We start from the raw sequence: 17,934 nt of genomic DNA on the forward strand, positions 1-17,934 counted from the left end.
AGCAGTGTTAAATTGTGGCGGTTCATCTTACTAATCCCTATGAAAGCGATCAGTTTGCGGGCAGCACTGGAAATACATTATGACTGTTCTTAAATCTGTTATCTGACACATCCTGGCAAAAGCTTTCCACTATTACGGGGGACAATATAAAAACTCCAGCAGCACCATATATTAATATCTTTGTATATATCAAGATTCATTCATGCCAGATTTTAGAAACTGCTCAGCACACTTGTGATGCATGTCATTGCTTGTTGGTCACAGTTTAGCTGGACAGAGATCCACAGAGGTCCCACAGGGACATTGCAAACGCTTGTCAGTGTCAGCTTCACAAGGTCTTTGGTAATACGATCAATCCACTGTGGACTTCATTGGTCAGTGAATATTAACACGAGACATTTTACATAGTAAAATAATCCGTGCTTGAGATGAATGAATTGGCACCAGTTGGTTCCAATTAGCCTCCAAAAGTATCATCCGAAATTCTCGCAGTGTGACAGCGGTATTCATAAAAAGATGGTTGTTCATGACGATGGTGGTGGGGTCGTGTTCTACTCAGTGTACCAAGCATGATTTTGTGTTCACATTGTCAGAGGTTAAAAAAGCCTGGCATATGTAGTCAGTTAATAATCACCTCAACCTCATAAAAGATATATAACTGCAGAAGAAAAAAATACAAATGTCACCCCTGACCTGGTAGAGCATCCATCCAAATATTTTTTTTTTTCTTTTAGATCTTACTGATAGATTTTCACAAGCAGTAAAACTAAGTTTGTGTATTCCTTTTTTTTTATATATATATAGTTTTTGCTGTTAATTACCATTTGACTGACTATAATAACTAGAATAAGTAAAGCTTGTAGTCACAGATTGTCTTATAGAAAGATTTTTCTGGGGTAGCTCAGTTGGATATATATATATATATATATGGAAAAGCAATAAAAATGTGCAGTGGGTTCACAAGGGCTTAATGTAGTACTGCAGTGTGCGTGGAGTCATGGACTTTGGATATTGGAGACGTGCTGCTTGAAACATTTATGGCTTTAATGGTAGTTACCACCAGTATGTTTCTGCCAGTGAAGTCAATAAAAGCTATTTCAGTGTCAAAACAGATAAAGAAAAGGACACCACACCAATGTCAGTGCTGATTTATTGTGGTGAAGACCATAAATATTTGATAGATTTCACATGAGTTAAATCATTTTGTATTTTAATCTTTTTTAAGTGATAATTCAACAGGAGGTTTTCAGTGTAGCAAAACATTCTGCTTCCTTGCATTCCATAAATGTGCTGCATAAAAACCTTCACGTCATTTCAATCTGTTGGAAGAGGCAGAAAGAAGCATAATCATTATAGAAAATATAAAAATAATCACAATATACACTTAAATGAATCAACTCTTACCTCTAACAGCAAGTTTCGTGAAACACTCTGCCTTGCCGAACGAGTTGACTGCGACCACTTTATATTCACCACTGTCCTGTGGTCGGACTCGGAATATAAACATGGAGCATACTCCAAAAGAGTTTGTGATGTAGTAGTTGCTGTCAGAGTTGATACAGACGTCATTCAGGTACCAGGATACAGTGGGTGTTGGGCATCCCCGCACGGCACAAGTCATATAGAGTTGGTATCCTTTCGGTGGAGCGTGGACTTTCAGAGGGACCAAGATGGATGGAGGCCTCTCAAAGCCAACCTCTGTTAGGTTAACTCCGTTTGCAGTTATTGGAACTTTAAAAGGGGAGAAAAAAAATGAGGTTACATGATCATTTTTTGTATCAAATACAGCAGGTCCAGGTTATACTCAGAGAATTCATTGTACATTGTGAGATGGTAACATTGAAACTATGTAGGAAAGTACAGAAAATGCTTAGTCACTTCAGATTCTCAGATTCCCAGACTCCCAGCATGATTTATAAAGTACAGACAAACCAACTAAACTGATACCAGTGGAATTAGCATATCTGATTTAGCAGTGTTGGAAACCGTACTGGTAATTATAAAATGAATTAATAAAATGACCACAATTTGTCACTGCTGACATTGCATGTGAATTTATTTCAGTAATATGTACTACATCTTGGTGTACTAATCGTAGCCCATTAGCTTTAGTGACTCAATGCAGTCTCTGGTTACATACATTTCTTTTTATCCAGGGGTTTTATTTTCATGATTATTGAATATTATATAGGCACAAGTGCAGGAGTATGTACAGTAAATAGGCTTGGACTCATTCATACAATTGACTTTCTTTCAGTAACATCTTAACAATTTCTAAACTGTAGTTTGTGTTATGGTTTGTTTTCTCTCCACATACTGAACGTGTAAAGTATAAACTTTGAATGTGAAATTGTCACCGTAATGTGTAGTAAAGTTTAATTTATTGCATGAGCAAATACAAGTGAAAATAACCTACCTCTGTTGCTATTGGTGCCCCATGTCGGTGACTGAGAAGCATCTGAAAGGCCCATGTCATTCTTGGCGTAGATCCGGAAATGGTACTCTATCCCAGGCAGGATGTTGTTGGCTGTGTATTTGTTAGTGAAGAGGCGGTCGGCTACGGTCTTCCATACTCTGGTGTTGGAGTTGTGTTGAGACACCACATAATACAAGCGGTCATCGAGCTCCTGGTCTGGAGAGGGTGCCCACGACACCACCACTTTGCCATGGACTGTTTGCTCCAACTCCACTGGCCCTGGAGTCTTGGGTTCATCTAGCAACAAGTGCGATAACATGTAGGTTATGATACTGAATATTTGTTCTGTTTTTTAACTGCTTGGAGGAAAGTTTATGAAATTCTTCTTTGTAAAGAGGCATTTCCCCCTGATGTTAGTTTTTGTCTGTTTTGCTCTAGGTTTTGGCAGTATCCACATTTTAATACAGTGAACCTTCTTCATATTTATCTTGGTTTGTACCTTATTACTGTGACTAATTTAAAAATGTGTCATTAGGGCTTACAGGGCATGCCAAAAATGAATACATTTAATTGAAAAAAATAATGATAAATAAGAAAAGCAGCAATGACACAACTGGTTTTGTCTGTTGGTTTATTTTTAGATTCTATGGACATGCATAATTACACCCAGAACATTGATTTTTATGTTCTCCTGGTGCTGAAAAAAACCTGCCTCTGTAAAAGATTTTCTTTGTAAGAGACACTCGAGTGGTATCGTCACTTTTGTATCCATGTATTCTAAACTCTAATAATCAAGTAAAGCATAATTCTAAATAGGGATGAGCATGAGTATTTCATTATTTGCTTAGTAATAAAAAGTCCATCATTACTGTGACTATTCGTAATATATATTAAAACTATACAAAACAAATGTTTTATCAAAGATTGCATTTGTAAAAAAAAAAGATTTCTTCCCCAATGACTACACATTTGTGTTGAAATTTAAATTCAGTACGTCATCAAAGGACAACTGGGCTAACTCCACCAAATTCATGATTTTAAAAAATGCCAAGAAGTGGTCTGAGATCTGAGTAAGGGAAAGGACGTGGGAGGTAGTGTGTGCAGCAGTGCAGGGGCCGCGGTCTGCGAGTGAAATCTGACCCTGAATTGCAGCTGTGTGAGGTGCTCAGTGAAATTGGCCACTGTCGCTCACACCACACTTAATGGCGGTGGAGAAAGAGAAAGGCGAAGTGGTGTTTTTCAAAGGGTGGAGGAGTCTGGGATAACTCAAGGTAGTTGGACAAGAGGGTAACAAAACCTTGTACCAGTGACACAAGCGAGGGCTAAGAAAGCAGAATGCAGTAGTTTGACCAGAGAGGCCATAGAAATGTCCATTTTTATCACAACATGTATCATTTCAATACTGTATGCTGAACTGTGAATATTTGCACCTGGATCGGCAAATAACAAGGTGATTAGGATTTCATTGAATAAACATCACCACAAATAATCCTTAATCAACATATCACCAGTAGTAACTTGTCCTTACCTGTGACTCGAACCTCAATGTCAAATGAAGCCTCGCCCTCAGAATTTTTGGCATTTATAGTGTAGATGGCTGAATCTGACCGCTTTGCTGAGGGAATGGCAAGCTGAGACATTCCGTCTGTATTAATAATGTTAATCCACGGGGAGATGGGCTCGTCGTCCTTTAGCCAAGTGATCTGAGCTGTAGGCTCTGCCTGGAGATATTATTGTCAGATAAAAAAGTTAAGTGTATGACATGGCTGAATTGGACATACAATTGATTGATAGATTTGAGATTTATACAAAGCAAGTATGTCCATACCATGTAGCAAACTTTGACCCGAGCCATATTTCCTGCTCTGACAACAATGAAGTCCTCTGGGTCTTTAAAAGAAGGTCTCACTGGATAAGGAACAAACACAAACCCCCCCGTAAATAAAGAATATGTGGGATAACAACAGGGTTTAATCATTAACATCAACATTTAGGTACTGTACACTTACTGTTGGGATTCTTTGCACACACCATTGCAGACGGGGGGCTTAGGTCTCCAGATCCAGACTCATTGATTGCTGCAACTCTGAATTCGTATTCAGCTCCTTCAGTGATGTCTTTAACTGCACAGTTCGCATCTAGAAATGAAACGGCAAGGATGACAATCATGAAAAGAGAGCATGAAATGGAACATGAAATCGGTATGTTTTTGTTTTCGACAAACCTTCAATAGGATCATTGAGTCCATTCAGTGCAATCCACTGATTTGTGTCCTTCTTTCGTTTCTCAATCTGATAACCGATGATCGGTACTCCTCTGTCATCCTCTGGAGGAGTCCAGGTCAAATTGATACATGTCTTTGAGGTACTCACCACTTTGGGAGTGCCAGGTGGACCAGAGAGTACTGGGGAAGTCATGTAATTAATGCAATGAGGTCATTATTAATAATCGGAAGGCATGGATTAAATTGAGGAAATATAAACATTATTACAGTATGGATTTGCATGCAATGCCCCTTTTGAGATAATATGAGAAAGGTAGACTTTTTGTAGCCACCAAATAGTGTTGGTGATAAACAATTTGAAGTGATCACAAAACCTATCCAAAGACATTATTCATTTATTACACCTGCGGGAGATTAACATGGAATTTGCTGAGGAACACTGAATGAGACTTCTATTTTCCTACACTCACTCATTATGCCAGCCATAATGCTGTCGGCTGTCTCCAGTGCATCACTGAGACCCTCAGGGTTTTCTGCATAGATTTGATAGTTGTATTTCCTTCCATGTGTCACATTCTTGTCTCTGAAGGAAGTCTTGTCAGAAGACACGTCCCCAAGTTTTGTCCACAGACATTGTCCTGCCTGTTGCCGTTTGATGATATAGTTGGTGACAGTTGAGCCACCGTCATCTTTTGGAGGGTTCCATTTAATCTCAATTTGAGAGGATGTAGTTTCGACAGTTCCCACTGGACCCTCTGGTGGACCGGGACGATCTGTTCGAAAAAAACATGAATTTGGTAACTGGTGATCAGTGTGAAACTCAGTATTTAAAGTTTTTCTTATTAGATTCCTGGATTCTGTACCAAGCACAATAAGCTGAGATATGGCCTCCACCACTCCAAATGGGTTTTTGAGCTGAATCTTTATTTCCCCTGCGTCTGTCCGCAGACAGTCTCTGAACAGCAGCCGGCTGTGATTGGGCTCCCTCGCAATCTTAACTCCTCCTCCGTCTTTGATCTCGGTACCATTTTTAAACCAAATGACCATCAAAGACTCCTGAGGAGTGAATGGCATCTTGAAAGCAGCATTCTGCCCCACTCTGACTATCACAGGTTTGGAGAATTTGTGAAGGCTGTCCTGGTCAAATTCAGGTACATCTGTAAAAACAAAGTATAATTCAGTATATCAAACTGGAAGTAATTTCCTTCATATATTGTGGTTAAGACAGGGACGTATATCATACCTCCAATATTGACTCTTCCTTGAGTACTTTGTTCCCCTGATACAAAACGATAAAGTCCAGAGTCGTCGTCTGTGCAGCTTTGAATAGTTAGTGTGTGAGAGATTCCATCTTTGGTCATGGTGACCCCTGCATTTGAGTTGATCTAGCAAATTAAAAGTGAAAGGTACACTTTAATACTTTTACTAGTACTTATTTGGTAGTTTCTATTTCAAACTTCTAGATGTGCTACTTAAAAGGATAGATCGGGTTTTTTGAAGTGTGGTTTTAATTAGTTACTGACAATGCTGCCTGCACTCTGTCAGAGACACATAGAAAAACTGATTTAAGCCACTTAACTAAAAGTTTACAAAATCTGTAAACTGCTTGTTTACCTCACCAAAGTCAATTGAGAAATTTTGTAATTTTACATTTTGGCACACACAAAGGAAGTTAGTGTGAAGTTTTTTGGTGATGTTCCTATAATCTGTCTTTCCTTGTGTCCATGTTGTCGAGTGAGAGAGCTCATGTCTCTTTCTATGATGTAAGCAGGTGATATATATTTATTTATGGATTGTACCTGCTGTCCATCTTTGAACCAGATTCCATCACATTCCACATTCATCTTCACATTTAATTCAGCTGGCTTTCCACAAAGTGTATGAACGTCAGAGAGTCCGCAGGTAATCACTGGTTCTGGACAAGATACAATTAAGTTACCCTCTACTTTGCACATTAACGGCACCATGCAGCTTTCAGTTTTGGTATAACTGCTCAATACTGTACTTGAGCTCTAAAAGGCGAGAACCATTAGCATCCCACACGATGCATATACGGCACCCACACAAGAAAATACACAAATAAAAGAAGGAAGAGATGGCATTGCTGTGTTTTGAATGAATACATACATAATATACAGTAATAAGCTAAATAGTGACATTAACAGCCCATTGAGCAGCAAACATTAAGTTTATAATCTTTATTAACAGAAACCTGATCGACTCACTAGAGTATGCAAACATCAGCACAAATATTTTATGATAAGTACGTCTTAACATGGTGGTTATTTACCAATTTATTATTTTATTCCTTTCCATCTATACATTGGTATGTAGTTTAAAATGCAAATATGGTGAGTTTTCTATATGCAAAAATATCATAATTTCTCTCATGTATTCTTTAGCTGATAAACAAATAAGGTTAGTTTGCAGTCTTTGAATGTTTGTGTTAGCGTTTTCAGTGTTTAATATTTGGCATACCACCTCCTGAATGTGTGCCTGGTTGATTACTGCCAGTGGCCTCTCCTAAGTGAATACCAGTAATAACAAGAGTAAGTCATTTAAATGTGATTTAGGAAATGACTTCCTCACTTGTGAGTGCTTCACTGTCTCACTTACCACTTGCCGACTCGCTGGCGGTTGGTGAAGTTTTGTCTGCCTGACCTATCAGCAATCACAGCAGGCAGCATGAAAGCACATTAGATATTTGTTAGTATATCTCTATTTTTGAACGAACTGCATGATACATGACGATCCTTTTGAAGAAGTTAGATAAAGTCATACAGCCGGTGAAATCATGGTACAAAACATATTATTAAATTAGCACTGCATAGCTTCTGTGGCTGTCGATGTGTAAAAAAAAGTTATGTGGCTACCTCAGTATAAGTTATAGCAAACTGCTAATGTTACAGCCTAACAGCCTAACAGCCTGCTGTAAGATAGCTTACGGAATCGTGTTTCATTGCAGTGTCCATCAAGTAAGTTTTAAATGTACATGGTTGTTTATATTTGTCTTAACATGTCAGGAGGGGACTGTAAAAGTCAGCTGGCAGTGAACGTGCTCGCATTAGACTGGTAATCCATGTAAAGACCATGTTATTGCATTTGAAAACTGATCCAATCAGTGTGCATTTAACACAGACTTAAAAGTGGTGACACTGTTAACAATAAGGTCAAATCCACACTGGATGCCTGTGCGTCATGGAACGTCTTGCTTTTCATGTCAGCACACGTTAACAGACGAGAGTGACCATGCTGCCCACACTTTATAAAAATGGTCTCTTTGCAATGGAGCCTTTATACATACAGCTCAATGTAAAGTAAACTGTATATACTGTAGATGAAATCTCGAGCCATGCTAAGAAAACTGAAAAGTAAATCTAAATGAGCAAAAATATTGTGACAATCGCATAATAAGCTGATAACACAATTTCACAACCTGGTAGACAAACTGACAATTTTCATTTGTGTGGTGAGATTCATACAAAACTAAGTTTCTTACCTGTGCCTACTACCTCCACAACCAATGGCGCAGAGACTACAGCTGCGGTCTCATTTATTATTCCTGTGAAACATTAAATCAAGTTAGTGGTTGCCATGCCTAAACAAGGTACAATGAAGAATTCACTGATTAATGTGAATTTATTTTATTTTAAGTTGGCAAAATGTTACACTTGCTGCTACATTGAACGAAACTTAAAAAGTAAATAACTAACTCCTTAGATAAATGAAGGCATTTTATTTTGAGTGAGATTAGTCTTGACTTTAAGAGTTTAAGAGTAATTTAAGAGTCTAGATTTATTACTGTAGTGTTTCCCATAGATTAACCAGTTCGTGCCGGCCTGCCACATAATCACGACAATTTGATTCTGTCTTTTATTTTCAGTGCAGTGAAAACACAATGCACAATGAAATGTTTTGTACATTCATTGACCCTGCCTTTGCAACTCTCTCTACAACTCTGGCACAAACAGAGACACACTCATGCAGCCATGCACACACACAGATTGACAGCTGGCATCTGATATTTTATGGACCAAACGATTAATTGAGAAAATAGTCAACAGATTAATCGATTATGAAAATAATCGTTAGTTGCAGCTCTAGTTGTTTGTGAATTCAGCAGCCAGTTTAATAAATCTTACAGCTGGCATTCTTACTTGGTTCAGGGTTGTTAGGTGTCTTAAGTGTCGCTGGAGCTGGAGCTGGAGTTGGGGTTGGTTCAGGAGCTGGAGGGATTTCAGGTGGAGGTGTAGCTGCTGCAGCTTCTTTAGTAGCTTTTATCTCTTCTTGTTTTTCCTTTCTTTCCTTTTCTAATTTGACATGTTGTTCTTGGGCAACCTTCTGCAAATCCATTTCAGATCCTCCAGCTCTGGTTGTTTTCCTTGCAGCTTTTTTGCCTTTTTGCACATCTTTGTCAGCTAATATGAAAAAGAAGAAAAGAGTTCCATTCCCTAATCAACCTTAAATATGATTAATTATTGATTATTATCAGTTATCCTTCGACTTTTCATATCTTACCTTCAACGACAAGCCATGCGTTGCAAGATTTTATTCCTGCACAAGCAGCATAAATTCCCTTGTCTACCACCATACAGTCTTTTACCACCAGCCTGTGAATTAGCTTGTCCTCTGAAACCTCAATATCATATTTGTCCCCTTGTTCCAATGGCAAATTCTTGCCAAACCACAGAATCCTGGAGAAGGGATTTGACAGGACACACTCAAACACAGCATCTTCTCTCTCCTTTGCCTTAACTTCTTCGATTTTCACCAAGAAATCCACCATGGGGACTGAAAAATAACAAGACGAGTAGTCATACATCAAAATAGTTCACAGTTAGAAAATAACATATTTATTTTAAATGGGTCTGTTGACATTAAGGGTAATTAACCATGTGTAGGTGCAAAACTTACTTTTAAAATCAGTGGAAAACATAGTCACATCTTCCACATCCAACTGGTACATTCCAGCATCTTCTGGCATAAGGTCCCTCATACTGAAAATATACTTTTTCCCCACTTGTCTAAGGCTGTGCCTCAATGTGTCTCCCAACTCCTTTGTATATGGAACCATTTCACCATCCTGTGGGGAAGATGTATGGGACTCAGTTCTGGGATCACGGTTGAAATTGAAAGTGACATTGTTCTAACTTTGTATCACACTAACCTTGTAAAGGTAGACTGAGCTGCTTTGTTCAAGAAGGTCTATGTCAATCTCAAAGGATGCAGAACCATCTGCATTGACACGAATAGGCCTCAGGTTAGACAGGCTTTTGACAAACTGAGAAAAAAGTAGAACAGTTAGGAATCAAGGGGCAAGTATCTGGATATCTATAGGAAGTATAGTTAACATGAATAAACAAATATCATAAATCACTCACCTGAGCTTGCTCTTCCTCCCTTTCCTTCTTCATTTCATTCAGTTTCTTAAGCATCCAACGGAAGTCTGTGACTCCAAACTCTGCACAGATCCTCTCATAGTCTTTCTTTTCAGCGCTAAGTAAGAGCTCCCAAAACTTTGGATCAATTTCCCCGTCTTTTCTCGCAGGTTGCTCAGATTTTGGACGGATCTTACTAGAAATTAAAAGAGAATGGATAAGTTAAATGTTCTTGCAAATCTGTAGAAGACACCATTGATACAGTGTCTGAAAACCTACCTTTTTCTTTTTAGTACAGTCTTAAAATTCCCATCAGTAGCTTCAGCTGCTTGTTGCAGGGGTTTATTCTTTTTGAAACCAACTGAAGGCAGAAAAGTGGGTGCTTAACCTTATTATATACAGTCATGTAATTAAAGGATACACAGAGCGTGCAGAGTGATTAGTACTGAGATGAGTGCCATAAATATCAAATTTAGATGGAAGTGTAAATCTGAAGTGAACAGGAAATATTTTGCATATCAAATCACTTTTCACAATGTTGCTCACATAATTTTTTTCTGCATTCAACTAAGCAGTCCTTACCTTCAATAACATTCAAAAGTACTGTGACTGTGGCTTGACCGTAGTCGTTCACTGCAAAACATTTGTAGGTATCCGCTTGCTCTGGCGTAACATTTGGCATCTGAAAAATACAAGATACAATACAATACAATGTTTCAGTAGTTGTTGTCTTATGATCTTTCAAAGGAGGGCTGAACACTAAATAATTTTCAAATGAAAATCAAGACTGGCAATTGCTCTTACTTTCCCCTCAATCATTCATCCCCACTTCAAAGCTCTATCAGAAAATAATGGAGGTTTGGATGAGGTTGGTGCTTGATTGATCCCATCCCTCTCATCTTGAAAATGTTTTTGAATATATCTTGATTTAGAGTTCATTTAAAATGAGTCATTATAGAAATGGAAATTATATTAATTCTTAAGTTTGGTTCAAGTTAAGTTTGAACTTTTCCAAATAAGCTGAGCTTCTTCACAGTATTTCACTCCAATTCTAAAATTTCTGACTGGGAGTCACTGTTGCATGGTATTCACTGAACTGTAAGAAAGAAATATACATATTTTATATTATGTAACATAAAGCATGTAACTGACTACTATGATGAAGAAACAGGACACCAGGTACAGACTCTGTACACTTTATAGCTGGACAGCCAAATAATGTGAAACTCTACACTTCTTATTTATACTTTGAATATCAGTGACCTGAAAGGATATTGGTGTTAGATGTGCTCAGCCCAGTTTGTTGAGTGTCCGAAGACTGAATGACCTTTATGTTATTAAATGATTTCTTACTCTTTCTTTCTGTTTCTCATGACCTATTTTTGTCTGTTCTATTTTTGTAGGTCCTTTGCATCAGCATGCTGCTGTACAGTATCACTGCAAATTGATAGCCCGTATCACTTGCCTCAAATGTATGTTCATTGGAATTGGGATCATATTTGGTTTGGTATCTTGATGTATCAGACACATCTCCATTGTTTCTGCTCCATGTTACAGTCGGCTTTGGGTCTCCAGTGACAATGGCTTTAAAAAAAGCAAATTTTCCTGTAACAAAAAACCCACAGTAAGGTCACCTCTTATACTGATTTGACTGAAAACACAGGGAAATGGCTACTCCTATAAGTCCACTTGACATGTCAGCAAACGTGACTTATAACTAGGCTTGGGTGAATACTTGATTGTACTTGGTCTATTATTTCTGTATAACAAAACCATTGTTAGGTGTAATGGACTGTTGCAGGGAATTACTCACACTGAGAGAATTCTGGTCATTGTACCAATGTGTAACTCGTCAGAGACATCTTTGGCACAATGGAATATTTTTCGCTCACATGAAATATTTACAGTGGATGAGACATGCTTTCTTTCTTTTAGCTCAAAGAGCATAATGGAGGAGCACAGAGGAGACATTTATCGCTCCCGAGCTGAAATTATGTAAAACTTCACGGCCCCCCACACACTTGAACTTGGCGTTTGGCTGCCATTTCAATCAGCTTCAACTGTTTCAAGCTGAACATACACTGCTCTGCGCTACCACTGTTGGTGTTATTTATACCCACTAAGAATGTTTGCGTGCTGCCATAAAGGCTTGCTAGCGTCACTTAGCTTCAGCTTTATGTCTCATTCACATTGTTTACTTGCAGTGACCTGGGGTGTCATTTTATTCTATCTCCTTGCAGCACTGTGCTATATCCCTGACAAGCCCCCACTGTGAAAAACAATTAACTTTGATGTTGCTGACAATGTTGGCATGTCTGCAGTTCAAACCCCACTTTTTTCATGTATTCATTCAGAAATGGGTGGAAATAGTTTCCTAGGACATTGCAGTTATTGAACATTCTTTGCCAGATACGGCATTTTAATTAAACAGGTTGACGACACATTGGTAATAACATTCCGCACAACTATCTGTAAATTTTAATGAACAACCTTGTCTATTGCGCTGATATTTAGGGATAATATTTAGGGATGTATAGATTTGGAAGATGTTCATTATTCTCTTTGGGCTTATTGTTTCCCCAACATTCATCAAAATCTCTCTCACTACCAAAATTGGTATGGAAATGAAACTGTCTCTGAAACGATACAAAATTGAATCCAAATGAATCAAATTGGAAAACTAATCAAATTGGGTCCTTGTAAATTGGAACTAAATTGATTCAGGATACCAGGTTTTTTTTAAAGCAATTGTAGGTACCATAATGTTTTTTTTTTTATTTCTTGGAGTGGTACTCTGTAAGTACCAAAATATACATACTCCCTCATCTGTCTTTTAACATGTACGTTATTTAATGCTTAATGCTGTATTTATTTCTCCTATCCAAAATTGCGCAAACTTTTTTTCTACTATTGTTGCACCTTGTGGTTTTAAATCAAGGTCAGTCTAGAGTGTGTGTGTGTGTGTGTGTGTGTTTTGAATAGCAGAGCTCTGCTCCTGTTGCCTTGCACAAAATGTCTAATCACATAAATTCCACCTTGTAATGTTTTGTGAAATTTGTGTTTTTAATTGTTTCTTCAATTATCAGTCCTACCCTCTTGGATGGTCAAAGCAATTGGCTTGCGGGTGAAGTCTGGATGGCTCTTTCCCTCTGGCAGTGTCTCAATAAACTGTGTAATCATCACACCAGGCACCCTGGATCTTTTCTTGATCCCCACTGTTTGCATTGGAAAATTGAATGTTAGAAACAAAACATTTGTTATACACAAATATTCACCACTGTGAGATTCTGACTTTAGCCTCTTGATTTGTAATCACTCAAATAAACTACACTAAGACTCATTCTCATAAATTACATTTCAGAACGTTTCTTGTTGCTCAGTTAACTGTCAATTAGATCTATATGCGACAGGTGTTTACAGCTCTATTCACAATTACACTTACACTTCAGTATTTCATACCTGTTTGAGTCGGAAAAGACAGCTATACTTAAAAACATAATCTTCTGGATACATTTAAACAGTGTAACATTTTCTTCTGATTGGCAACGCACTACAGTGAGATATATACAATACATAGTACTATAGGGCTCTTTTTAAATCTGATTCTATTTGTACAAGAAATGTGTATTTACATTTCTTTCTTTGCATGCATCAAAAAAAAATGAAATGCCTACCTTGTCCATTGGCTGCTCCATCAGTCACTTTTGAGCTTCTCAGCATTGTGATTGATTTAGCAGAATTCCTCCAACTGCAACATTAGATGGAGACAGACTTTAAGTGCTGTAATTACAGCTCATGTGATCAATGCAAGTAGCAGGAAATTGTTATTTTTTTAATTATGTTTTTTTATTGTATCAGATTTTGATTGACATCTAGTGTGTAGGATTTTGATTAGATATATTTATGCTGTAATTACCGCATAAACTTTTTTGGCACAGGTCCTTTCCCACGTTGCCCCCTTGTTTCTACATTAGCTCAAACTTTACATTTGAACTTTAGAATGTATACTGTCTTCTATAAGTATGCGACTGCAAACTTCACACAGGAGCCACAGTATATCACCAGTGTTTTATTTGCATTTTATTTGAGGCTTTAAAAATTGCCTGAGAGCCTCACCAATAGTTTGTCAAATGCTAGAGAACGAACCACCGTTGTGGCCTCGAGCATCAGGTTTTTTTTCTTTGTAAAAACATATCTTCTGATGGAAGGTAAAAGGAAAGCAAAACAGAATAGTATGGAGAAGTCATTGTAGGACTGTCAGGAATAGAAATCAATAACCTCCTTAAATTAGAAATTATAAAACAATAAAATGATAGTCTGCAATTTATCCATAGTCAATTTTTACATTCCATGTCATTCTGTGTTGCGTGATTCAAGAATTTATATCACAGTGCTAAAGGTGACTATGACAGGTGGGCAACTGCTTTATTATCATACATTTTTGGCAGCTTGTAAAATTTCCTGCTATTTTAAGTTATCTGTGCTGTCTGCCTTTTATAAGACAAACTAAAAATTCTACTGATGCCCGTAACATTTATCACAGTAGGTTATTTAACTCTTTTTGACAAATTAAACAAAACGCTATGTAGTGTACTGTATCTCTCATTTAACAGGTTTGTACAAACCTAATACCGCCTGATATAACGTGTGGCTGTAGATAAATGAGAAAAGCTGTAACTTGATAGATTACAAGCCACATAAAACCAATCTCATAGACCTCTAAATCAGTGTTGATGAATAAATCTTTCAGTGTTAAATCGTGTTCAGCTGACCATCTGATTCTGTTATTCTTGCATTTTATACTCCTAATTGTGTTGTTTCCAACCAGTATAAATAATAGAAACTGTTAAATCCTAATATATGCTGTAACTAAACTTACGTTTAATATGATGAATAACCCCTGTGCTTACAAATTGAGTGTAATTAAAGTATTTTTTTTTATAGAAGCTGGTTGAACTGGTTGAACCAAGTTTGTGTCCATTAAATATTTTAGCAACGGTTTAAGACTGCTTAAAACTTGTTCTGTGTACTTGACTTCTGACACAGCTGAATACTAACAGCCTCCTTGCTGGGAGACTTGATTTTTATGGGTTTCATATGACCAGTGCTGAAATCCAGTCGGCTACAGAACAGCACACCCAGGGACTGAGAACGTCATTAAAGTGATTAAAATCATGGCATGTTCAGAAAGCATGTAGCTATTTTGGGAGTTGATATTGATGCCGATCATGAGTAGACGATTTGTTTAATTTGGGTTATTTCTGTGCATCCTCATCATCTAATTTTATATTTAAAATGTAAATATCAATGCAGCAAAAATATGGATGCCATTTTAACACTCAAATGTGTATAATGGAAAATTGAAATATACTTAACACTATTCAGGTTAACTGTGTTTACAATCCAATACTTTCAACAGTTTGCAACATTGACTATGACATCCTTGGGTAATTAGTCACAGAAACAATCACGTGTTGAAGACTATATTCAACTTTCACCCCTTAACACATCCATCAAATGGCTGGTGCTGAGTATAAGTGATGAACTTACCTCAGTACTACTGTGATCCTTTTGAGTGTTCCTGATTTCCAGTCTGATATTTAAGTGTTGCCTCCTTGGTCTACAAGCTATGTAATCCTAACAGGAATGCCAATGACTCTGCAACAAGCACAGACGTTGTCAGGCCTGGTGTCTGCCAAGAAAGGGGATTGGTTTTTTGTTTTTAGCATTAATCACAACCTCTAGCAAAGGGGAGGAGGGGAAAGCCAAGGTTGGCCACAACCTTCACTCTGAGATGACCATAACCATAGCTTCAGAATGCATAGACGTAGACCACCTGTTGTCTACTATGTGAAAAGTTTTAAGTTGGAATTGCCCTGAACCTTTCATATTTAAAACTTTTAAAGATTACCTTATCTTCCCAAATTTGTGAAGATGGCCTGTTAGTGACTGTTATTATAAAGCTGAAAACAGGAACAGGTCTGATGTCAGAGCTTAGTGATGAATTATGCTTGTATTGACACTCTTAAGGAATTACAAGAAAAACAAAACATTATGTAAAAGTTAAAATGTAAAAAATAAATGAAAAGTCCAACACCCATACAATAGCAGACTGTCTCTCAGAATGACCCTCTTTCACACCTTGACTCAACCTTAAACTCAAGCATGTCCAGTTGTCTACAGCTAGCTACAGAAGATGACTAAGACCTGGATGTCTGAGAACTGTCACAGATATTGTATGTAAAAGTTGGATGCACTAATGACTTACAGTATTCATGAAAATACAGTGCATATTGAGCATTTTGGACCTATGTTGCAGAGCAAATGTGTTGGTGTGAGCCCAGTTTCTTTCAAGAATTATAATCTCATAAATTGTCATTTGGCCATGGACTTGTCTTTGTGTATGAGGTCTTTTAATGTTAGAATATTTTTTAACATGAAACACCAGATGGTTTAACCATCTGGGACGGCTTCATTGGAAACTGCAAAATGGCAGGCACCATTGAAAAGTAGCAGGCAATTGATGAACCATCTGTCTGTCACTATCTATCAAGATCAGGATCAGAATCAAATCTTTTCATTGGAAAATGCTTTATGTGCTGGTCTTCTCTCTTCTTTCAAGTGACAAATATTCTCCATTTGTGATGTATGTGATGCTATAACCTCATTAAGACCACCAGACTGGCTGCTTCTTGCCGTCATCAAACCTAGACCATAGATGCCAGAAACTCCTTCCTCTGTGATTTCTCCAAACATTAAGAATTTGGCCATAGTGAACAGCTTGCATCATTGCAGTCCACTAAAGTAGTTAGAGAATGAATACCCCGTTGAAATCAGTTGTTTTATTTTCATTCAGTCTTAACTAGTGTTTTTATTAGCGGCAGATTTATTCATCAAGGTGAAATCACCACAAAAATAATCCTTTTTCTTACTGCTTCTTTCTTGTAACCGTTTCTTTTACTGTTTTACCTGTGTTTGTCCTGCTATTCCATGTCAACATACATTTAATAAGAGTTAAACTCATTGTACACCCTGGACAGGTCACCTGGCCATCGTAGGGTCAACATAGTGTCACACCTATGGTCAATTTAGAGTATCCAATTAACCCACGTGCACATGGGGAGAACATGCAAACTTCACATAGAAAGGCCCTCGGTCAGCTGCTTGCTATGAGGCAACAATGCTAGCCACTTCATCACCACGTGTACCCTTGATAGACATAACAATAACAAAGCTGGTGGTGCCTTGGGACGTTTGCTGTATAGTACTGTTTATTAGCATTTGAAACAACTCTCTCTTATCTCAGGCCGGTGGCCATCTGGCAATATAGGTCATACTCTTATAAATAAACTCTATTCAAATTCAAAGCTATACGTATACTGCATGTTTGGTGATGCTTTAACCATATTATCAAGCATAAATGTCATTGTTTATTTGATACTAATTTAAATGTAAAATGCTTCAGCAGTCGACTTATATCTGTTGTGACTCTAGGCATTTTTACACTGTGATAGCCTCACTCTTGGTTTTTAAACTGTAGATAGAGCCAGGAAAACTACATATGCAGCCCTTTCTTCAGAAATTATCTTTGGAAAAAGGATACATATTGTTGAAATAGAATGATGGTATACAGAAGCACAGTGTTTCCCACAGAATTAATTTAGGCTTACAGTACATTGGTACAGAAAATGCCATCATCTTACTGCTTACACACATCTGGTGATGTCACACAGCAGTAACAGGATACTATTGTTTGACTTCCTAATACTTACAATGCAGCTCTGTGATGTTGGTGGACTTGGGCCTAGCAGTCTGAACATAATGCCCCATATCATCAGCAACCAACATTAACACATATAGTCATAGCTGCTTCAGAATTGTGTTATATTAACCCCTATTAATAAATTTAAAATCCT

General features: G+C 37.6%; 1 protein-coding gene across 1 annotated transcript; it reads right to left on the reverse strand.

Moving 5' to 3' along the window:
- Window positions 1–1,132: 1,132 nt before the first annotated feature.
- Window positions 1,133–15,694, reverse strand: igfn1.4 (immunoglobulin like and fibronectin type III domain containing 1, tandem duplicate 4). Its single transcript, XM_044023233.1, has 24 exons — window positions 15,569–15,694; window positions 13,693–13,766; window positions 13,111–13,233; window positions 11,484–11,623; window positions 10,601–10,700; window positions 10,298–10,379; window positions 10,022–10,214; window positions 9,808–9,921; window positions 9,555–9,723; window positions 9,159–9,431; window positions 8,798–9,058; window positions 8,140–8,202; window positions 7,257–7,301; window positions 6,440–6,555; window positions 5,884–6,025; window positions 5,504–5,797; window positions 5,111–5,413; window positions 4,641–4,820; window positions 4,426–4,554; window positions 4,245–4,324; window positions 3,945–4,137; window positions 2,417–2,713; window positions 1,405–1,731; window positions 1,133–1,319 (listed from the first exon to the last, which is right to left on the reverse strand). The coding sequence occupies exons 2-24, from the start codon at window positions 13,736–13,738 to the stop codon at window positions 1,315–1,317; spliced, it is 3,675 nt and encodes a 1,224-aa protein (XP_043879168.1). The 5' UTR covers window positions 13,739–13,766; window positions 15,569–15,694; the 3' UTR covers window positions 1,133–1,314.
- Between the last annotated feature and the right edge of the window lie 2,240 nt (window positions 15,695–17,934).

The sequence above is a fragment of the Solea senegalensis genome, linkage group LG4 (assembly GCF_019176455.1).
Source record: "Solea senegalensis isolate Sse05_10M linkage group LG4, IFAPA_SoseM_1, whole genome shotgun sequence".
NCBI lineage: Eukaryota > Metazoa > Chordata > Actinopteri > Pleuronectiformes > Soleidae > Solea > Solea senegalensis.